Source organism: Tauraco erythrolophus, chromosome 4, assembly GCF_009769465.1.
Source record: "Tauraco erythrolophus isolate bTauEry1 chromosome 4, bTauEry1.pri, whole genome shotgun sequence".
Classification (NCBI taxonomy): Eukaryota; Metazoa; Chordata; class Aves; order Musophagiformes; family Musophagidae; genus Tauraco; species Tauraco erythrolophus.
This window is the reverse complement of record NC_141468.1, coordinates 56,757,484-56,778,320: the sequence shown is the minus strand read 5'-3', so window position 1 is coordinate 56,778,320 and position 20,837 is coordinate 56,757,484. Positions and strand designations below refer to the sequence as shown.

The following is a 20,837-nucleotide window of genomic DNA, read 5'->3' as shown; positions in this document are numbered from 1 at the left end:
ATTGAGAATAATAGCCACTGACAAATTATTTTGATGATCATCATCCTTGTCAAAATATGAGCACTTTTAGTATATATTTTCTAGAGTCCCTTTCTAGTGACTCACATCCCCTGACACAAAAACCTAGAGATTGGAATATATCCTGGTTTATCCATCTTTTTAGATATCAGAATATAAAGAGGCCCAGAATATGCAAACTACCTTTCAGAGCTTGCATTAAGGCACTCAGGGAGCAGATCTTTAAACCCTATTTGAAGCTGCTGAAGAACAGAGTACGGGGGATACCTCTTCCCACTGGATATCTGAAATCCAATCTGAGAGGTCCTCATCAGACTTCAAACTGAAATTAACTTTGAGAAATTGGTGGAAGATTTAAAAGGCACCTGGTGCCTGTCTCTATACCTGCATTACCAAACAGCATGCAGTCAGTACTAAAAAGATTCTTTTGTGATTCTGTGGTCTCTGTATGAGCTAAGTGTGTTCAGATGTCCACAGAATATGCTTGGAATTCAGCATTATTCAGATCCAGTTTGAGAGAAGATGATAATGGCTTTGATCTCCATCTACATTAGCACCTAATTACCCAAAAATGTGATGGAGTGATCGAGAAAGCCTCCGGTTTAGGGCTGATGAGCAGCTATGTGATCAACTCAGAGAGTTTACAAAGTCAGCCCACAGCGGCTAGCTTCTTAGTTTTTAAAAGTTTTATTACAATTAATGACGTATAAATACAGGAAAAGTCGGACAGATATGAAACAATATTAATCTTCACTTTGTGTTTTTAGTTACAAAGGGGATATTCTGTACCTAGAGCCGTTTCAGAGACAAGCTATCCAAGTTACTGTAAAAGTTACGATACAGTAGAATTGTTAAGAAAATCGCTAATGATAAATAACGTTTAGAAAGGACTTCTGTGTTGTATTAATCCCTGGGCTATTGATAACAGGTTATTAAGATAAACGTCACTTGTTACGACATGAATTCTTTTACAGTGTAGTGCACTGTAGACGCCTCTCGTTTCTGCTACCGAAAAAAGAGAAAGATTGAGCGCCATCAAGTGGTAGATGTTGATACAGCAGTTACAACGATGCAATTAGGTGCGTTCCCATTAGAATCAATTTTAATTCCCGACTAGAATCTACAGAAGCCGTTTTCTTTCCCTCTGCAAATTGCAACGCATATAACATGAACATACTTTAAACTAATATTTACGTATTGTATAAAAAAATACACATACCACAAACTGAAGTGTAATAGAAAAATAAATTAAGGAAATAGTATCACCCAAGAAAAAAAATGGGGAAAAAAAATTTACAAAAATTCTATCTACAGTAAGCCGTTTCCTACACAGATGAAGCATACGTTCCCTGACAAAGAAAATTAGAGAATAATTTACCGAAACTAATCTGATGGTTTTTGCCAGATTTGATTGTACAGCCCTTTTATTGAAGAGATAGGTGGCTCTTAAAAGAGCCTTTGGGTCGAGAGGGTCTGGCACAGGAGGCAGAGGCAGCTTACTTGGAGCTGGTGTACTTGGTGACAGCCTTGGTGCCCTCGGAGACAGCGTGCTTGGCCAGCTCGCCGGGCAGCAGCAGCCGCACGGCCGTCTGGATCTCCCGCGAGGTGATGGTGGAGCGCTTGTTGTAGTGCGCCAGGCGCGAGGCCTCGCCGGCGATGCGCTCGAAGATGTCGTTGACGAAGGAGTTCATGATGCCCATGGCCTTGGACGAGATGCCCGTGTCGGGGTGCACCTGCTTCAGCACCTTGTACACGTAGATGGAGTAGCTCTCCTTGCGGCTCTTCTTGCGCTTCTTGTCGCCCTTCTTCTGCGTCTTGGTCACCGCCTTCTTGGAGCCCTTCTTGGGCGCGGGGGCGGACTTGGCCGGCTCAGGCATCGCAGCAACCGCGTCTCCCTCACAAACCGGAACAACCGCACAGTGAACGGCAGACTACCGGACTGAGATACACCCGCTGCGTGCCACGTATTTATAGATCCCTTATGCAAATAAGGCGTTCCCTCTGCGTGCTCTCATTGGTTAGAAAACACCAAGCGTCTTAACTCTCCTACAGCCGCATTTTATTGGTCAGAATTCAATTCACCTTCTCATTGGCTGTCCACGGGAGACCTAATTTCCAGCCTATCAGCGAAGAGGCGAGGTGGGAAAGCGAGGCTATAGCTGAGGAGCGGTGGCTGGTTGCTCCGTTCTGTTTCTGGTTGCTCTCAGAACCCAGTGAGCAAACAAGGATGTCCGGCCGCGGGAAGCAGGGCGGGAAGGCGCGGGCCAAGGCCAAGTCGCGCTCGTCGCGGGCCGGGCTGCAGTTCCCCGTGGGCCGCGTGCACCGGCTGCTGCGCAAGGGCAACTACGCGGAGCGGGTGGGCGCCGGCGCCCCGGTGTACCTGGCGGCCGTGCTGGAGTACCTGACGGCCGAGATCCTGGAGCTGGCGGGCAACGCGGCCCGCGACAACAAGAAGACGCGCATCATCCCCCGCCACCTGCAGCTCGCCATCCGCAACGACGAGGAGCTCAACAAGCTGCTGGGCAAGGTGACCATCGCGCAGGGCGGGGTGCTGCCCAACATCCAGGCCGTGCTGCTGCCCAAGAAGACCGACAGCCACAAGGCGAAGGCCAAGTGAACACAAGGGAAAGGCGGCATGTTGTCTCTTCCGGAAAGAAATAATCCAAAGGCTCTTTTCAGAGCCACCCACAAACTCGTAAGAGAGCTCAGTTATCCATACTATAGTTGTGCCCGTTTATATGAATTACTCAACCCGTGTTTTATCTCATTTTCTCTACGTTTATTAACAGTATTTTTTGGCTTGGTGACAGTAGCAACTCTTTCCATGTTTTCGTTAACACAAAGTCGTGCCATAACGTCCTCCCAAAGCAACTTCTTCCCGGTGTGGGACGTTTTCCGTTTAGTTCTTATGCCAGAGACCACGGGAACGCTGTATTTCGGTGAGAGCTCCCGTTCTTCCCTACCCCCTCTTCCGCGTTTTGCTTCTCAGGGAGTGGCTGAAACAGCACCAGATATGAGGCGTAAATTATCTTCGGGGAAGGAGGGGAAGGGGCAGCGGGCCGGGCGCTCCGCTGGCCAATCCTTGTTCAGGGCGGGCTTTTTCAATACTTAAAAGCTCTTTCTCATCGGGAACAAAAGGAATGAATGGGAGAGCTCAGGGCTGTTTTCGGGTCAGTAGGAAACCGTCCCCTCTGCCCCCCAAATAGACAAAACCATTTAAGGAGATACTCGAGAAATAATACAATAGATTAGACATGGCTCAGTAGTAGCGTGCCTGACAATTGCATTAATTTTGTTACAAAATATAGTCTTAAAAAAAAGTACACCCGTTTTTTTATCAAATCATTACTATAAAACATTGCTTCCTGGTAGTGAAACCATTACTCGGCAGAAAGATTTAAAAAAAGTCTACACTTCCCTAAAGCCGCTGCGTTTTACTGTGCTCGTTAGCGTTTCTTTCGGTAATTGTAGGGGGAGGGAGAAAAAAGGGACACAATTGACTTCTGACGACTTACGAATTACTGGATCCTTGCTGCAAGCTACTGACGACCTCGGTGCCTCAGCTCCTTTAGGGAAGGTGTGGGTGGCTCTTAAAAGAGCCGTTGGATAACAAAGTATGTAGATCAAGACTCCTCTGTATAATTTACTTCTTCTTGGGCGCCGCCTTCTTTGCCTTGGCCGCTTTGGGCTTGGCCGCCTTGGGCTTGGCTGCTTTGGGCTTCACCGCCTTTGCCTTGGCCGGGCTCTTCGCTGCCTTCTTGGGGCGACCTGCCTTGGCCGCTTTTTTCGGACTCTTGGCTGCTTTCTTCGTCGTCGCGGCCGCCGGCTTTTTGGCTTTCTTAGGGCTCTTCTTCACCGCCGCCGCTTTTTTAGGCTTCTTGGCGGCGCTGGCAGGTTTCTTGGCCGCCGGCTTTTTGGGCTTGGCCGCGGCTGCTCGCTTCTTGGGAGCTTTTTCCTTCACTTCTCCAGGCTTCTTATTGAGGCGGAAAGAGCCAGAGGCGCCAGTGCCCTTGGTCTGCACCAGGGTGCCTTTGCTGACGAGGCTCTTAAGCCCCAGCTTGATGCGGCTGTTGTTCTTCTCCACATCGTAGCCACCAGCAGCCAGCGCCTTCTTGAGCGCGGCGAGCGAGAGCCCCTTGCGCTCCTTGGAGGCAGACACAGCCTTGGTGATCAGCTCGGTGACGCTGGGGCCCGCGGGCTTGCGGGCTTTGGAGCCGCCCGCTGCTTTTTTCGGCTTCTTGGCGGCAGCCTTGGCGCCGGGCGCGGGCGCATCGGGGGCGGCGGCGGGAGCGGTCTCGGACATCGCGGCGGCGTCCTCTGCGGAGCAGGCGAACACAATTGGGCTGGCGCGGGTCAGATGCTCGTATTTTTAGAGAGGAGCCGCGCGGTGATTGGTGCGTTGCAGAGCCCGCCCCGCTGCACGGCCAGGGAGCCCTTCGGTGTGCTCGATTTGTGTTTCTTTGGACTAACAAAAGTGTATTTTCCTCGGAATTTCTGCCACCAAATCGCCCCATTTCCCCGGTGAAGGAGGAAAAGAGCAGGTACTTGCGTTCGGGAGAGTTTCCAGCCGCAAACACGCAGGCTGAGTTAAAGGAGAGGCGATAAATCCCGTGTGCTGCTGCTGGAGAGACCTCTGAGGAGAGAAACTTTTGTTTTTCCTTGCAAATTAAAAATTTCCTTTTGACATAAATGTTACAGCAACGACTCAGTCTGATTCTTTAGAGGCTTTTCTTGGGGTCAAAGTCGAAATCTGCCCATTTAAAGCTATTTTGACAGTTTAAATTGATTTTGAAGAGGAGGAAGTAACACAAACTCGTCTTTCAGCTCTGAATATGGATTAAGAACCGGTTCCTTTGACCATGTGTTTTACCTCCTAAAACGCTAAAGTCTAGTGAAATTTGGTCTCGTACACCTCCTTGCACTTATTGTGGAGCTGTAAGCAATTTGTTAATATCTGGAGATTTATGAACACAGAGTTGTTTTATTTTGTCTTCCTGGAATTTCAGTACAAGGGAGGCAAACTTACCCTTGTACCTTGTGTTGGGTGTTTTCTTTCTTTTGTTTGTTTTCCATATGAACTTCTGTACCAATTATTAAGTAATTCAAGCTATTTGCTTCTCATGTTGCGGGTCACTGTCAAGGAAATAAGTCATTTGATAGCTAATGTGACAAAACTGCAGCTTTGTAAAAGAAAGCAAGCTCCTAAACTTCTGGTGATATTTACTGAAATTATCTTTGTCTCTCTGGTAATTTAAGATGTTTAAGGGCTAGTCATGCAGTTTAGTAGTTATGTTTTTCGTGCCCAGAGAGTATTATCTTGTTATGTATTTAATAGTTCTAGAATTTAAAACCATATTAATGTTTTGTTTTGTTTTTAATACATCTTACACTATGTCTACACGAAGGTTTATCTAAAGCCAATTCTGAATCCTCTTCTCACTCTAAATAAAACCCACCTAATTCTTCCTTATGTATTTTACAGCCATCACTGAAATAAGGAAATACGTTCAGGACAAAAACTAGAGCCTTTTCTGATAACCTGAGTTTTAACAAGGGGAGAGGTAGGCCATAGGTCGTTCCTAAAGAACCAGGAAGAATTCAATCAATATTGATATCTGGTTGAAGATGATGTAATACACTGGACAGAACAGAGCTCGGGAATAATATTTAATGAAACTGTACCTGATTATAAACAAATGTATTATTCATTGCCTTTTATAGTTATTTAAGAATCACAAAGACTACACTTCAGCCCTGCCCTCTTATTTCCTTTGATAGAATCAAATATATAATGTAAACACAGTATTTAAGTTGATATCAGCAACCAAAATTTCAGGTTATATGAATAGGTAATTTCAGGTAAATATAATCCTATTTCCACCTCATTGTTTCATTTACAATGACTCTTTTGTAAATATTGGATGTGTATATAACATGAAAATATTTTACTTTTTTAAAAATTGTATTTCATTGAATACAAAACTATTAATAAATGCAATGAACGGAAAAATTGCAACCTGAACCTTAAAAGGAAAAAGTATCAGAAAAAAGGTTGCAGGAAAAGTGCACCTGAGCTGTGTGATGTTCCAACAGGAAGATAATAGGGAGAAGGGCCAATCAAATTGGGACTTTCAGGATCTTTATAAAAGTTCTGTAACATAAAATAAGGATACAAGAATTAAATAAATTGGAGTGGATGTGGATATTGAAGATATTATCTTCACAAATTACCAGAATTGAATTAAATTAATACATATATTTTAAACCCTATATCTTATATATGTTTGTAAATCAGTGCAGGAGACTTTCCATTGACATGACTACGTAGTGAAACAAAGTAGCAATGCTGAGATGACATTTAGCAGCTACGAAGACACTTCATAGCATATAGACAGAGGAAAAGCATAGACTATGAGTGACATCAGCAAACTGAAAACTCATGTTGCCTACTCTTGTTATTTTGAACTCATACATGTTTACTTCAGTAACCGTCACTGGAGGAGACTTAAATACTCCAGCCTTCAGTTATGGCTTCATAGAGAGCTGATTCACTTTTATTGGTGGCTGAAATTGAGGTGGCTAAAATGGTCACCATCCCGGTTGTCTACATGACTTTTCTCCTGGTAGTTGCTACCCTCTCCCCATTCCCAGCAAGGATAGCTAGTAATATATGTAGCAGCTTCTGATCTCAAACAGTTACAGTCTACTGTCTTAAAATAAACTGAAGTAACTTCAGAAATTTCATGACACTTAGAGAAGTTCTGATCTTTCTTTTTTAACGGCTTTGCAGCAAAGACATAAAATAACTTTAGCGATGTAGAATTGCTGCTTGGAACACATGTTTTTCTCCACATGAAGGAAATACATGCGGGAACAAAAGTTTTGAAATTTGAGGTGCGTTTGGCAATTTTAAAAAGAGTGTCAGAGCAGATAGTTTAGAAGGAACGAACAGATGTACTCAGGCAAAGAAAAAATGTGGTGAAGGATTATATAAAAGGCAGGAATGGCAGTTTCACCTCCAGCTGAGCGAATGAGAAAAGGAAATAATCCTGTTTTATATATAGGACGTTGTAGAAAGACTTCATGAAAAAGGCACCACATACACTGTGACATGCAGTTTGGCTTTCCCAATGAGACTGGAGGGAGATTTCATCATTCATTAAAAGAGGAGGAGAGTTGATATCAGGATCTCCAGAGATAATTTTGGGGAGAGCATCACTGTAATGTCTGCTACATCTGAATGACTTCAATCTTTCTCACCTCATGGGCACCCCAGCAGGCCACACTACATCACAAACCTGCGTCAGATTGCAATCTGAACCCTGCAAGTCACTTCCCTTCAGATATCCAGATCTGTCCAACTTTTGCTGTTACCTATTAAGACCTCTTGGCATAAGGAAGGAGACACATGAACCACAGCCAAGGGCTGGCACTGCACCTGAGAGCTATCAAACATTCCCATCTCCAGCTTAGGACTTGCCAGTACTTGTTCCTATGAAAATGAGCTCTGGGTTATATTTAGATATGTTTGCAATAATGAGAGATAGCACAGTAGTTGTTCTTCTCAAGCAATTTTGTTAGGAGGCATCAGCATGAGAGCTAGCCACATGAATATGGCCAATGGGCTGCTCCACCTGCTATACGTGAGTCCCATGGTCAGTCATTCTTAAACGGCTGGGGGAAGTACAGCACATACACCTGTGCACCACAGCTGCTCTCCCTCCTTCAAGTGACAGTTTCCAGGGAGATTCAGGTAAGGGCCTGTACGTGTTATGTGCTGCACTGCTGCATACGTGTTCCACAGGAAAGAAGTGTAAATACTCCCTGCAACCATGATGATGCTCCTATTGCAGTGTTACACCCATGCCTTACTTGCCCTCAGTGACTTCATCCTTCATCTGAGTTACAAATGTAATAACTCATGTGATCAAACCAGCCAGAACAGTTTAACAGCTTTTAACCCCTTGGATAAGAAATTCTAAAGTGTTACCTACCAAACTACAAACCTGTTGCAGCTCAGCAAAAAAGTCTCTGCCTGCACAATACTAATGTTGCTGTTGCTGGTGTTGTTAAGACTGCTAAGTGTAATGAGGCCACACAAAGCCTTTGAAATCCAGTGTATGGCTGAGCATATATAGTGAGCAGGACAAGTAGGGTAGGGCAACAAATGACTGTCCCCATAGACTCAGCTTCCTGGAATGTTGCACACTCCTCCCTGTACGCTTGGTTAAGGGTTGGGGCACTTATTGTGGCCTCCCTTCATCAATGCCATGGCATGTCATTTGGCAATTGAAAACCAGTAGTCCAAAACCTGGGTATGTCCATAGTTAGGAGGCGCTGGGAAGGATGCCCTTCCTCGGAAAGCGAAAAAAGATCAGGGGGCCAAAACCCTTCCCAGAAGAGCTAATGAGGAAAAAAGATGCACTTTGTTCTCTACCGTACAGGAGTTTACCAGGTTAACATATTTTTACTTTTCTCACACAGAGGCAAAGAAAAGATCCTCACTGTCAGTAGGATATCAAACAGCAGAATGAATTATGTCTTAAAGTACTTCGGTCTTCTAAAACTAACCTAAGGCACTTAACAAACTGTCTTCTGGACCACTCTGGCACATTTTGAATGTAATCATCAACCAGTGATTGGATTGAGGACCTCAGGCCCTGAGGCAAACTGTCCATGAAAGGCAATCAACATTAATAAAAGGTCCATCAGCCATGGCTCCCTCCCAAAAATTGTCTCCTCCTGAATCAACAGCGCGTCTCTTTCACCTGCATTTAACAGTGAATTCCACCAAGGAAGGGTGTCACCACATTGTCCTTTCAGAGCAGCCTCTCCATCAGCTCTGAAGCCTGGCTGCTCAGAGAGATGAGCAGCCCATACAGAGCAATGCTGAGCAACCCACTCTTCCTCCCAAAACATTCCAGCACTTCTACATGCTTTCTGCCCTCTGCTGCTTCCTGTTTGTGTGCCAGGGCTCCCTGCAAATGCTGCTAAGAGGGAGGGAGCAACATGACCAATCCACTCCAGCCAGAGCCATGTTTGGTACCTATGGAGAGATAAAGTGTCCTTGGGCACACACTGCATGCACAGCTGGTCTGCAATCCACCATCTCCCTGGCTGGTGACACCCCAGGTGCTGATGTGACAGGCTTCCAGGTACATCTGGATTGGCAGGCAACCCATTTTTTTGCCACACAGGCGGTGATGGTGGCACCCAGACACAGTGTAGGCTGGATTTCTGCCATTGCTGCGAGCCGAAGCACTGTGTCACGCACCATGTGAGGGTGCTCTCATTAAGTGATGCTCCCTTGCTGGTTTTCCTCAGAGGTGTGAGGGTGAAGCAGGTACTGGCTCCAGACGAGACTGTTTGTGCCGTCTTTCTAGAGAAGGAGTAGCACAAGGTAGCACTTGAGTGCCAGGAATACAGGCTGGCTGTCTTCCCATAGAAGGGAGCTAAAAGGTTTTGAAGAGTTGTTTCATGTGTAAGTGCTGTGCTATAGCTTGTGGTTTTTAGAGTATGTGCTTTGCAGCTGTGTAGTCCATAGGCTGATGCCAGAGTGGCACTGTCCCTGGTTAGGATGTCATCTAAACTGCCAGGGGCACTGGAAGGGCTGGCTGGTGCCCAGATTTCCCCACAATATACAAGTTAGGCCAGCCACTCAGCACTCCTGCTATCAGTTAGGAAGTCAGGAATCTGCTTCACAGGCTCCTGAGAGTAAGCGTATACAGTGTGGGCACATTCAAGAAGAATGTATTTCACCTATTTTGCCTGCAACCTGCTTTGAATGAATTGGCCCCAGAAAGAAGGATTGGATTCCATGTTAAGTGCATTAAGTCTAAATCTTGGTCTTCCTGACATAGTGGTTTTCTGGTTTGGACACTGAAAATGCAATCAAGTTTTGGTTGATTTATGCATGAAATGAGAGGTAGAATAAAAAGTTTAACTTTTCTGTGCTGTTTGAGGTTTCTAGTTTGTAACACTTTACATTTAATAGTATGATTAACAAGACTAGTACGCAAGGCCAGCGCTGAGCATCTATGAACAGGGATCAGCTTGTGTCCACCTGTATAGGGATGGTAAGTAAAAAGAAGACAACTGGAGTCTGGGGTTTACCCAAACTACAAAAGGAGACTCCTACAAGAAAGGGAATTTAATAGGCCAAATTACCCAAAGCTGTTGAGAAAAGGGCCTGCTGATCAATAAAGTAAACATTTGAGTAATTCTGATATTAACTATCCAGATCTAATGCACTTCCATTTATATAAACTTCTTCTGAGGTCAGGGGGAGGAAAAAGCCAAACTAAAAAAAAAAAAAAAAAAAAAGAACCAAAACCTAAGTGGAGGCAAAGGTGTAAACTGTGCTTGTTTTGTTAATTCTTTAGAACAAAAAAGGCCTTGACATGCTTGAGTAACTGGAAAGGCTTTCAAGGGTTACCACTGTCAGCTGCATCACTGGATGAGGGTAGGAATTTGACACTAATGAAAAGAAAATGTTCTTACTCTTGACAACTGTTTTTGTTTGGGTTTTGGAGGGTTTTTTTTTGTTTTTGTTTGTTTGTTTGTTTTTCATTTTACAACATGTGCTTTTTCTCCTTATATAATGAATGGTCTTAGCTCTGGTTGAGTTTTTTATTTGTCACCTTCTTCTCCCTAAGGTAGCAGAATCAACTGTTTGTGATCTCTTCAGCCATAAGTCTGGGAGAGGATAAAGGAAGAATACAGAGCATAGTAGTAGAACTTTTCTGCAGTTAAGAATATCAGCATGGATTAAGAGTGGGGAGAAATGAATGGGCAATATTGAGATTGTGCCACCCTTTGAATTGCGTTCTGGACAGAGACTTATGATCATAGCACTGGAAGAAATGGGTAATTCACAGGAAACTTCCACCTGGGCCAATATCCCATTTGTGACAGAGGCCAGTGAAAAAAAAGTGTAAGAATAATAACTGATATCTCATCAAAATGATCCCTTCAGTCCTAATGATTTGTAGGCCAGGGAGTCACCAAGTCATAGAATCATAGAATCATAGAATGGTTAGGGCTGGAAGGGACCTTCAAAGGTCATCTAGTCCAACCCCCCTGCAAGGAACAGGGACATCTCCAACTAGATCAGGTTGCTCAGGGCCTCATCCAACCTGGCCTTGAACGTCTCCAGGGATGGAGCATCCACCACCTCTCTGGGCAACCTGTTCCAGTGTTCTACAACTCTTATGGTAAAAAATTTTTTCCTAATATCCAACCTGAATCTATCTCCCTCTATTTTAAAACCATTACCCCTTGTCCTATCACAACAGGCCCTCCTGAACAGCCTCTCCCCATCTTTGTTGTAGGCCCCCTTGAGGTACTGGAAGACCGCTATAAGGTCACCCCGGAGCCTCCTCTTCTCCAGGCTGAACAGCCCCAACTCTTTCAGCCTGTCCTCATAGGAAAGGTGCTCCAGCCCTCTTATCATCTTCGTGGCCCTCCTCTGGACCCTCTCCAACTGGTCCATGTCCTTCTTATGTTGAGGACTCCAGAACTGGACGCAGTACTCCAAGTGAGGTCTCACAAGGGCAGAGTAGAGGGGGAGAATCACCTCCCTCGACCTGCTGGCCACGCTCCTCTTGATGCAGCCCAGGACGCGGTTGGCCTTCTGGGCCACAAGAGCACATTGCCGGCTCATATTGAGCTTCTCGTCCACCAGTACTCCCAAGTCCTTCTCCTCAGGGCTGCTCTCGATCCATTCTCTGCCCAGTCTGTATTTGTGCCTGGGATTGCCACGACCCAGATGTAGGACCTTGCACTTGGCCTGGTTAAACTTCATGAGGTTGGTACGGGCCCACCTCTCCAGCCTGTCAAGGTCCCTCTGGATGGCATCCCTCCCTTCCAGTGTGTCGACGGCACCACACAGCTTGGTGTCATCGGCGAACTTGCTGAGGGTGCACTCCATGCCACAGTCCACGTCACCGACAAAGATGTTGAAGAGGGCCGGGCCCAACACGGACCCCTGAGGGACGCCACTCGTGACCGGTCTCCACATGGACATCGAGCCGTTGACCACTACTCTCTGAGTGCGGTAGTCAGAGGAGATGTCTTTGAATTGGAGAACCTTGAATGAATTTCTCTCCTGTGTGTTTATCAGTTGCTTTATTTGGACATAACATCTGTAATTTTTCATGCTTTAAGATATGGTTTTAGTATGTGCATCGGTTTCACAGAGGAGAATCTCATTTATTTGCAGTTAAGTGTCCTTGTTGTGTGGATGTGTGTTACAAAATGGTGCTGGAAAACGTGCTTTCTATTGTGTAGATGAAGTGGGACAAAGTGACAACCAGCAAAGAGAGTGAATTGAACCTCCTTTCCCATAGCTGACAAGAGGTGAAGAGAATATATTTGAAGCAGAGGGAATAACAAGGCATTTGAAATAACAGGGAAAAAGAAACCAGAAGTCTTCAGGGCCAGGCAGAGACATTCCAATATAAAATATCTGAGCTAAAAGATGCTGGGAAAGGATTACCTCACCATTATATTTTTAGATCACATCACTCACACAGACCTTCCCTCCTGGAGCCACTGTGACTGAGGCAGGACCAAATGCCAATATCAGAGAGACAAAGGGTTGCCAGAGTTCACAAAGATCTGCCTGAGTTCTTCATCTTGAAGGGCTCTCCTTTGTCTCTGTGTGGATAGCGAAATGTGTATTCAGCCATGATGATCACAGGCAAATTCTCCATATTGGAATTATCCTAATCTCGTAGCCCCAGTGCACTGTAACTTACAAAAAGGAGAACTGCAGGATAGCCAGCAGAAACGAGGTATGGATTTAAGTCAGGATGACTGATTTTGAGAGTCATGTAGTCATACCACAAAGAGAAATGTTATCACTGGCAATGTGCAGTGGGGAAAGGAAAACATACTACATCAAAGAGTATCTATCCACTCAGAATTATTTCAGGTCTTTGAAAACGTGGAGGTCACACATAAGTTTAGCAGACATAGCTGTTTTTGCTGTGCATTTGCACAGAATTAATTTTCATCCAGTTAGCAGCAGAAATCTAAATGGAAATATAGTGATTTTTGAATGTGACCAGGATGTCTAGGACTTAATATAAAGCAACACTCCAGACAGAATAGAAAAAAATGGTCTTCTCCAGTCTGTGATGAAAAAGCCCTTTGTGGACCCACCGGTGATGCTATAGCCTGAGAGTCAGGCATAACCACTTTCTAAAGCAACAAGCATGTTTCTTTCCGGTCTGAGGTGAAGGCATATACGTGATTTTCCTGATGCTTCGCAGCATAAACCAAATACTAGCATAAGGCCATGGCGATGACCTGTCAGTCCCTACGTTTAGCAGCTCGGTCTCAATGCTACCATCACGTCCTTGCGATGTTACGTCAGAACTACTGAGACATGCTCAGCCGGACCTTCACAACGCTCCGCAGGCGACTCAAGGCCGCCGGCCCCCTGCGCAGGGGCGCGCTCGGCCCCCAGAGATGGAAGATCTGCGCGCCTCCGCCTGGACCGGCGGGGAACATGCCGGGGAACGGCGGCTGGCGGAAGGCGGGGAAGGCGAGCGAGGCGGAGGCAGAGACTGGCGCGGCGCAGCCAGTCACGGCCCCGGGGAGGTGCCCGAAAGCAGCGAGGGGCGAAGGCCCCGCCTCGCAGCGCCCGCGCAGGGGGTGGAGGCTCAGGATCCGCCCTCGCCAGCCGTGCCCGCCCCTGCTTTCAATCAGGTCGGATCCCAACACATAAAGACCGCGGCGCAGCGGGGCGAGCTTTGCATACTCGGAGCGAACAGAGAAAGGAAAATGTCTGGGAGAGGCAAGGGCGGGAAGGGGCTCGGCAAGGGGGGCGCCAAGCGCCACCGCAAGGTGCTGCGCGACAACATCCAGGGCATCACCAAGCCGGCCATCCGCCGCCTGGCTCGGCGTGGCGGCGTGAAGCGCATCTCGGGGCTCATCTACGAGGAGACGCGCGGCGTGCTGAAGGTCTTCCTGGAGAACGTGATTCGTGATGCCGTCACCTACACCGAGCACGCCAAGAGGAAGACGGTGACTGCCATGGACGTGGTTTACGCCCTTAAGCGCCAGGGACGCACTCTCTACGGCTTCGGTGGTTAAAGCTTTTCACTCTTGGATCGTTTCGAAAACCCAAAGGCTCTTTTAAGAGCCGCCCATGTTTTCTTTAAAAGAGCTGTATCGTGTTTTTCGACTTTTGGTATTCTTGCAGCATTGATACTCTATCGTGCTTTACACTCTTGCCCTCCCTTCTTTTTCATGCTCCTCTTCCCGCTTGCTTTTAGTGTCGGGCTGCAGCCAAACTAACGGCCTTGTAATTCAGCTCTGGGTCTTTCTCTAGAGCCCTACCGCATCGCTTCCCTTTTCTGTCCCTTTCCTTCCCGGCAGCAACTTTCGGTGAGAGCCCGCCTACAATGCTCGGCCCTGTAAAGCGAGCAGTGTGGAGTTTGTGACTCTTGCCGAGGCATTCACCACTGGCCAGGAAGTCCTAGAAATTGCGGGAGCCTGAAGGGCAAGTCTAGTCCCTCCCTTCAGAGGCTTTGCTTGGGAAAAACACGGGCCAAGGGAATGGGCCCCCTAAGCCCTCCCGCTTAAAAAAAGGGGGGCAAAGAAACAAAACCGGCTCTGCCTCGCGAGTTCTCTGCTACAGAATAGCAGATCCTTATTTTCCTCCTGCCTGCTCGTACCGGAAGGGGAAAACTGCAGTGACTACACCGCGGTCGCTTCAGTCGGCGAGGCATGGAAGGGCCCCCTCCCTGGGGGCCGGCAGCCTCTGTATCCGGGCCCCGTCTGCGGCGACGAGCAGCTTAAGCACCCTCGCATTTTCGAAAAGCCCGCGCGGCCGACGATTGGCTCCGGGCGGTTCCGCGCTCGGCAGAGCCCGCGCTCCACTCCCCGAGGGCTCGCCCCGGCACAGCCCCCACCCCAACAGCAGCGCGATCCTCCGCCCACCCGGTAGCCAGAGCCGAGGAGCGGGGCCCATAGAGAAAACGCAGACTTGCCGGCCGTGCCTGAGCTCTCTGCTTATCTGAGCCCGGGCGTCTGCAAAGAGACACCACCCCACGCCCCCACTAACGAGCCAAGCCTCCTCTCTCTCTCCCCTCCCTTCTGGTGCGGAAGGGTCCCTCCCGCACCGCTCCTCTGCCACCTGCTCAGTAGCGTCTCAAGCTCCTTCTCGAAACTGTGGGTGGCTCTGAAAAGAGCCTTTGGGTTTCGCTTCTCTGCTCGGGACGCTTGTACAGGCCCGGTTTACTTGCTCTTGGCTTTATGGCTCTCAGTCTTCTTGGGCAGCAGCACGGCCTGGATGTTGGGCAGCACCCCGCCCTGCGCGATGGTCACCTTGCCCAGCAGCTTGTTGAGCTCCTCGTCGTTGCGGATGGCGAGCTGCAGGTGGCGGGGGATGATGCGCGTCTTCTTGTTGTCGCGGGCCGCGTTGCCCGCCAGCTCCAGGATCTCGGCCGTCAGGTACTCCAGCACGGCCGCCAGGTACACCGGGGCGCCGGCGCCCACCCGCTCCGCGTAGTTGCCCTTGCGCAGCAGCCGGTGCACGCGGCCCACGGGGAACTGCAGCCCGGCCCGCGACGAGCGCGACTTGGCCTTGGCCCGCGCCTTCCCGCCCTGCTTCCCGCGGCCGGACATTCTCGGTCACTCGGTGCTCTACGCCGGCTGCTACAGGAGAAAAGCAGGTGAGTTACCCGCGCCCTGAGACCCGCTCTTATATCTCTTCCCCTTGCGCGGCCGGCGGCTCCTGATAGGCCGAGGCGCCTATCGGGGAACCGGCACCCAATGGCGGAGCGAATCTCGTTCTGACCAATAGCGACGGGCTCAGCTTCGAAAGGCCTCCGCCCGCGCTCTCGACGCACCCAATGACGAGGCGGCAGGGGCGGGATTCAGCGGACAGCTCCGCCCGCGCCGGACGTTCGCTCCCGCCGCCGCAGCCCGGACCCGCGGAGGCCGCGCCGCCCCGAATTTGCTTGTGTACTCTCTCCCTCTCTCTCTCTCTCCCCCTCTCTCAATCTCTCTCGTTTTAAACTGTTTTAAAGCAGCCGGGTCGGCAAAGCGCGGGTTAGGAGAGCGGGCTTGCAGAGAGAGAGAAGGAGACAGCGTGACTGTGTCAGTGAGCAGGGAAAGGCTGTAGTCGCCCCCACGTTGTTCCAAATGCACAGCGTGACAACGCAGTCTAACATAGCCTCTGCACTTAATACATGATTACATTTAAAACTTCAGTTACAGGCTTTAATTCCCATACTCGTCCTCTGGTTCTTATTTCCTTTTTACAGGTTATGTGTTCATGTAGCAATAATGGGGAGTAATTCTTTGATTGAAGTTATTTTTTTTCTATTACATTTTTTATTATTTCCCTTTTTTAGCTCCATTTTTTCATTCTATTCTCGTTTTTTAATATTCTATGTATTTCTGTAATAGTTAAACATATTTAAATAAAAGCTATTGTATTTTCGTATCTCATCAAAAATGTTATCCTTGTTAACTGTGCATAGAAATATCCTTATTTAAAAAACAAGAAAAAAAGAAAAAATTCACAGTAAAAGAAATAAATCTTTTTAAAAAGAAGCATTTGTTATTTAGTCAAACAATCTATTAAAAAAATAAAGTCAATAATATACGATGGGTATCCAGAAATGAAAAAAATATGCCGCGATAAAAGAATGGGTTCTTCAAAAGGCAGAGTTACACAGCAAAACCAAAGACGGAACAGGGTAGGCGGTACCTGCCAGTGGCGGGATTTTCAAACTTTGAATCCACCAATGAGAGTCAGCACGAGCCCATCCACCTATCAGAGACGGGACCAGTGCTATATATACCTCTCCGCAACAGGCAGTTACTGTGAGCTGCTCTTCGTAGCTCCTTTGCATCATCTGATAGCCATGGCCCGCACGAAGCAGACGGCGCGTAAGTCGACGGGCGGGAAGGCGCCCCGCAAGCAGCTGGCCACCAAGGCGGCCCGCAAGAGCGCGCCGGCCACGGGCGGCGTGAAGAAGCCGCACCGCTACCGGCCCGGCACGGTGGCGCTGCGCGAGATCCGGCGCTACCAGAAGTCGACGGAGCTGCTGATCCGCAAGCTGCCCTTCCAGCGGCTGGTGCGCGAGATCGCGCAGGACTTCAAGACCGACCTGCGCTTCCAGAGCTCGGCCGTGATGGCGCTGCAGGAGGCGAGCGAGGCCTACCTGGTGGGGCTCTTCGAGGACACCAACCTGTGCGCCATCCACGCCAAGCGCGTCACCATCATGCCCAAGGACATCCAGCTGGCCCGGCGCATCCGCGGTGAACGTGCATAAATCTATTCAGTGCATTTGGCGTGTATGTTGAAAAATATTTTAACCCACACAAAGGCTCTTTTAAGAGCCACTCCATGCACATAAAAAGAGCTGTGACACGGCGATGCAGGTTTTTTTTCTCTAGTAATTATTCACCCTAAAATAAGCTCCTAAAATTCACTTTATTCAAACATTCAGGTTGATAAATGATAAAAAAACAGTGGAGTAAAGTTTTATATTAAATCAGGCACTGAGTCATGTTAACTCTGTGCATTTGGGACAGGGGAAAAGAACAGGGAGCTGTTGTGGTTTGCCGATGCATGGAAACATGTACAGCTTTGGATGGTCGGAAAGCTTTGTGGTGACTCTGTGCTGGAAAGAGGTGAAATTTTCCTCGGGGATAAGAACCAGTGCGAAACAATGACGGGGGGCGACTACAGCCTTTCCCTGCTCACTGACACAGTCACGCTGTCTCCTTCTCTCTCTCTGCAAGCCCGCTCTCCTAACCCGCGCTTTGCCGACCCGGCTGCTTTAAAACAGTTTAAAACGAGAGAGATTGAGGGAGAGAGAGAGAGAGAGGGAGAGAGTACACAAGCAAATTCGGGGCGGCGCGGCCTCCGCGGGTCCGGGCTGCGGCGGCGGGAGCGAACGTCCGGCGCGGGCGGAGCTGTCCGCTGAATCCCGCCCCTGCCGCCTCGTCATTGGGTGCGTCGAGAGCGCGGGCGGAGGCCTTTCGAAGCTGAGCCCGTCGCTATTGGTCAGAACGAGATTCGCTCCGCCATTGGGTGCCGGTTCCCCGATAGGCGCCTCGGCCTATCAGGAGCCGCCGGCCGCGCAAGGGGAAGAGATATAAGAGCGGGTCTCAGGGCGCGGGTAACTCACCTGCTTTTCTCCTGTAGCAGCCGGCGTAGAGCACCGAGTGACCGAGAATGTCCGGCCGTGGGAAGCAGGGCGGGAAGGCGCGGGCCAAGGCCAAGTCGCGCTCGTCGCGGGCCGGGCTGCAGTTCCCCGTGGGCCGCGTGCACCGGCTGCTGCGCAAGGGCAACTACGCGGAGCGGGTGGGCGCCGGCGCCCCGGTGTACCTGGCGGCCGTGCTGGAGTACCTGACGGCCGAGATCCTGGAGCTGGCGGGCAACGCGGCCCGCGACAACAAGAAGACGCGCATCATCCCCCGCCACCTGCAGCTCGCCATCCGCAACGACGAGGAGCTCAACAAGCTGCTGGGCAAGGTGACCATCGCGCAGGGCGGGGTGCTGCCCAACATCCAGGCCGTGCTGCTGCCCAAGAAGACTGAGAGCCATAAAGCCAAGAGCAAGTAAACCGGGCCTGTACAAGCGTCCCGAGCAGAGAAGCGAAACCCAAAGGCTCTTTTCAGAGCCACCCACAGTTTCGAGAAGGAGCTTGAGACGCTACTGAGCAGGTGGCAGAGGAGCGGTGCGGGAGGGACCCTTCCGCACCAGAAGGGAGGGGAGAGAGAGAGGAGGCTTGGCTCGTTAGTGGGGGCGTGGGGTGGTGTCTCTTTGCAGACGCCCGGGCTCAGATAAGCAGAGAGCTCAGGCACGGCCGGCAAGTCTGCGTTTTCTCTATGGGCCCCGCTCCTCGGCTCTGGCTACCGGGTGGGCGGAGGATCGCGCTGCTGTTGGGGTGGGGGCTGTGCCGGGGCGAGCCCTCGGGGAGTGGAGCGCGGGCTCTGCCGAGCGCGGAACCGCCCGGAGCCAATCGTCGGCCGCGCGGGCTTTTCGAAAATGCGAGGGTGCTTAAGCTGCTCGTCGCCGCAGACGGGGCCCGGATACAGAGGCTGCCGGCCCCCAGGGAGGGGGCCCTTCCATGCCTCGCCGACTGAAGCGACCGCGGTGTAGTCACTGCAGTTTTCCCCTTCCGGTACGAGCAGGCAGGAGGAAAATAAGGATCTGCTATTCTGTAGCAGAGAACTCGCGAGGCAGAGCCGGTTTTGTTTCTTTGCCCCCCTTTTTTTAAGCGGGAGGGCTTAGGGGGCCCATTCCCTTGGCCCGTGTTTTTCCCAAGCAAAGCCTCTGAAGGGAGGGACTAGACTTGCCCTTCAGGCTCCCGCAATTTCTAGGACTTCCTGGCCAGTGGTGAATGCCTCGGCAAGAGTCACAAACTCCACACTGCTCGCTTTACAGGGCCGAGCATTGTAGGCGGGCTCTCACCGAAAGTTGCTGCCGGGAAGGAAAGGGACAGAAAAGGGAAGCGATGCGGTAGGGCTCTAGAGAAAGACCCAGAGCTGAATTACAAGGCCGTTAGTTTGGCTGCAGCCCGACACTAAAAGCAAGCGGGAAGAGGAGCATGAAAAAGAAGGGAGGGCAAGAGTGTAAAGCACGATAGAGTATCAATGCTGCAAGAATACCAAAAGTCGAAAAACACGATACAGCTCTTTTAAAGAAAACATGGGCGGCTCTTAAAAGAGCCTTTGGGTTTTCGAAACGATCCAAGAGTGAAAAGCTTTAACCACCGAAGCCGTAGAGAGTGCGTCCCTGGCGCTTAAGGGCGTAAACCACGTCCATGGCAGTCACCGTCTTCCTCTTGGCGTGCTCGGTGTAGGTGACGGCATCACGAATCACGTTCTCCAGGAAGACCTTCAGCACGCCGCGCGTCTCCTCGTAGATGAGCCCCGAGATGCGCTTCACGCCGCCACGCCGAGCCAGGCGGCGGATGGCCGGCTTGGTGATGCCCTGGATGTTGTCGCGCAGCACCTTGCGGTGGCGCTTGGCGCCCCCCTTGCCGAGCCCCTTCCCGCCCTTGCCTCTCCCAGACATTTTCCTTTCTCTGTTCGCTCCGAGTATGCAAAGCTCGCCCCGCTGCGCCGCGGTCTTTATGTGTTGGGATCCGACCTGATTGAAAGCAGGGGCGGGCACGGCTGGCGAGGGCGGATCCTGAGCCTCCACCCCCTGCGCGGGCGCTGCGAGGCGGGGCCTTCGCCCCTCGCTGCTTTCGGGCACCTCCCCGGGGCCGTGACTGGCTGCGCCGCGCCAGTCTCTGCCTCCGCCTCGCTCGCCTTCCCCGCCTTCCGCCAGCCGCCGTTCCCCGGCATGTTCCCCGCCGGTCCAGGCGGAGGCGCGCAGATCTTCCATCTCTGGGGGCCGAGCGCGCCCCTGCGCAGGGGGCCGGCGGCCTTGAGTCGCCTGCGGAGCGTTGTGAAGGTCCGGCTGAGCATGTCTCAGTAGTTCTGACGTAACATCGCAAGGACGTGATGGTAGCATTGAGACCGAGCTGCTAAACGTAGGGACTGACAGGTCATCGCCATGGCCTTATGCTAGTATTTGGTTTATGCTGCGAAGCATCAGGAAAATCACGTATATGCCTTCACCTCAGACCGGAAAGAAACATGCTTGTTGCTTTAGAAAGTGGTTATGCCTGACTCTCAGGCTATAGCATCACCGGTGGGTCCACAAAGGGCTTTTTCATCACAGACTGGAGAAGACCATTTTTTTTTCCCAACATCTTTCGTTTTGGGCATGGTGGTGGTGCAAATACCTTTTTTTTTACGGGGGTCTAACCCTGCCCCTGCACACCATGTTGCTCTGG

The 20,837-nt window shown here is 50.0% G+C and overlaps 8 protein-coding genes across 8 annotated transcripts; 4 read left to right on the top strand and 4 right to left on the bottom strand.

Moving 5' to 3' along the window:
- Nucleotides 1–800: 800 nt before the first annotated feature.
- LOC104383335 (histone H2B 1/2/3/4/6) lies at nucleotides 801–1,944 on the bottom strand. The gene has a single exon (XM_009991476.2). It carries the CDS (start codon nucleotides 1,893–1,895, stop codon nucleotides 1,515–1,517), a length of 381 nt encoding a protein of 126 aa, XP_009989778.2. The 5' UTR covers nucleotides 1,896–1,944; the 3' UTR covers nucleotides 801–1,514.
- A 301-nt stretch (nucleotides 1,945–2,245) lies between these two features.
- Nucleotides 2,246–2,861, top strand: LOC104383334 (histone H2A-IV). The gene has a single exon (XM_009991475.2). The coding sequence runs from the start codon at nucleotides 2,246–2,248 to the stop codon at nucleotides 2,633–2,635; it is 390 nt and encodes a 129-aa protein (XP_009989777.2). The 3' UTR covers nucleotides 2,636–2,861.
- Nucleotides 2,862–2,909: 48 nt separating this feature from the next.
- Nucleotides 2,910–4,321, bottom strand: LOC104383336 (histone H1.01). The gene has a single exon (XM_086610105.1). It carries the CDS (start codon nucleotides 4,319–4,321, stop codon nucleotides 3,662–3,664), a length of 660 nt encoding a protein of 219 aa, XP_086466231.1. The 3' UTR covers nucleotides 2,910–3,661.
- Nucleotides 4,322–13,806: 9,485 nt separating this feature from the next.
- LOC147528872 (histone H4) lies at nucleotides 13,807–14,193 on the top strand. Its single transcript, XM_086610365.1, has one exon. The coding sequence runs from the start codon at nucleotides 13,807–13,809 to the stop codon at nucleotides 14,116–14,118; it is 312 nt and encodes a 103-aa protein (XP_086466491.1). The 3' UTR covers nucleotides 14,119–14,193.
- Nucleotides 14,194–15,264: 1,071 nt separating this feature from the next.
- On the bottom strand, nucleotides 15,265–15,654 carry LOC147528871 (histone H2A type 2-C). The gene has a single exon (XM_086610103.1). The coding sequence runs from the start codon at nucleotides 15,652–15,654 to the stop codon at nucleotides 15,265–15,267; it is 390 nt and encodes a 129-aa protein (XP_086466229.1).
- Nucleotides 15,655–16,901: 1,247 nt separating this feature from the next.
- On the top strand, nucleotides 16,902–17,387 carry LOC104380773 (histone H3). Its single transcript, XM_086610102.1, has one exon. The coding sequence runs from the start codon at nucleotides 16,902–16,904 to the stop codon at nucleotides 17,310–17,312; it is 411 nt and encodes a 136-aa protein (XP_086466228.1). The 3' UTR covers nucleotides 17,313–17,387.
- Nucleotides 17,388–18,220: 833 nt separating this feature from the next.
- Nucleotides 18,221–18,610, top strand: LOC147528870 (histone H2A type 2-C). Its single transcript, XM_086610101.1, has one exon. It carries the CDS (start codon nucleotides 18,221–18,223, stop codon nucleotides 18,608–18,610), a length of 390 nt encoding a protein of 129 aa, XP_086466227.1.
- A 1,071-nt stretch (nucleotides 18,611–19,681) lies between these two features.
- Nucleotides 19,682–20,068, bottom strand: LOC147528869 (histone H4). Its single transcript, XM_086610361.1, has one exon. The coding sequence runs from the start codon at nucleotides 20,066–20,068 to the stop codon at nucleotides 19,757–19,759; it is 312 nt and encodes a 103-aa protein (XP_086466487.1). The 3' UTR covers nucleotides 19,682–19,756.
- Nucleotides 20,069–20,837: the final 769 nt, after the last annotated feature.

Coding starts and splice junctions, on each gene's coding strand:
- LOC104383335 (XM_009991476.2), bottom strand. CDS start 1,895: ATGCCTGAGCCGGCCAAGTCCGCCCCCGCGCCCAAGAAGGGCTCCAAG.
- LOC147528869 (XM_086610361.1), bottom strand. CDS start 20,068: ATGTCTGGGAGAGGCAAGGGCGGGAAGGGGCTCGGCAAGGGGGGCGCC.
- LOC147528872 (XM_086610365.1), top strand. CDS start 13,807: ATGTCTGGGAGAGGCAAGGGCGGGAAGGGGCTCGGCAAGGGGGGCGCC.
- LOC147528871 (XM_086610103.1), bottom strand. CDS start 15,654: ATGTCCGGCCGCGGGAAGCAGGGCGGGAAGGCGCGGGCCAAGGCCAAG.
- LOC104383336 (XM_086610105.1), bottom strand. CDS start 4,321: ATGTCCGAGACCGCTCCCGCCGCCGCCCCCGATGCGCCCGCGCCCGGC.
- LOC104383334 (XM_009991475.2), top strand. CDS start 2,246: ATGTCCGGCCGCGGGAAGCAGGGCGGGAAGGCGCGGGCCAAGGCCAAG.
- LOC104380773 (XM_086610102.1), top strand. CDS start 16,902: ATGGCCCGCACGAAGCAGACGGCGCGTAAGTCGACGGGCGGGAAGGCG.
- LOC147528870 (XM_086610101.1), top strand. CDS start 18,221: ATGTCCGGCCGTGGGAAGCAGGGCGGGAAGGCGCGGGCCAAGGCCAAG.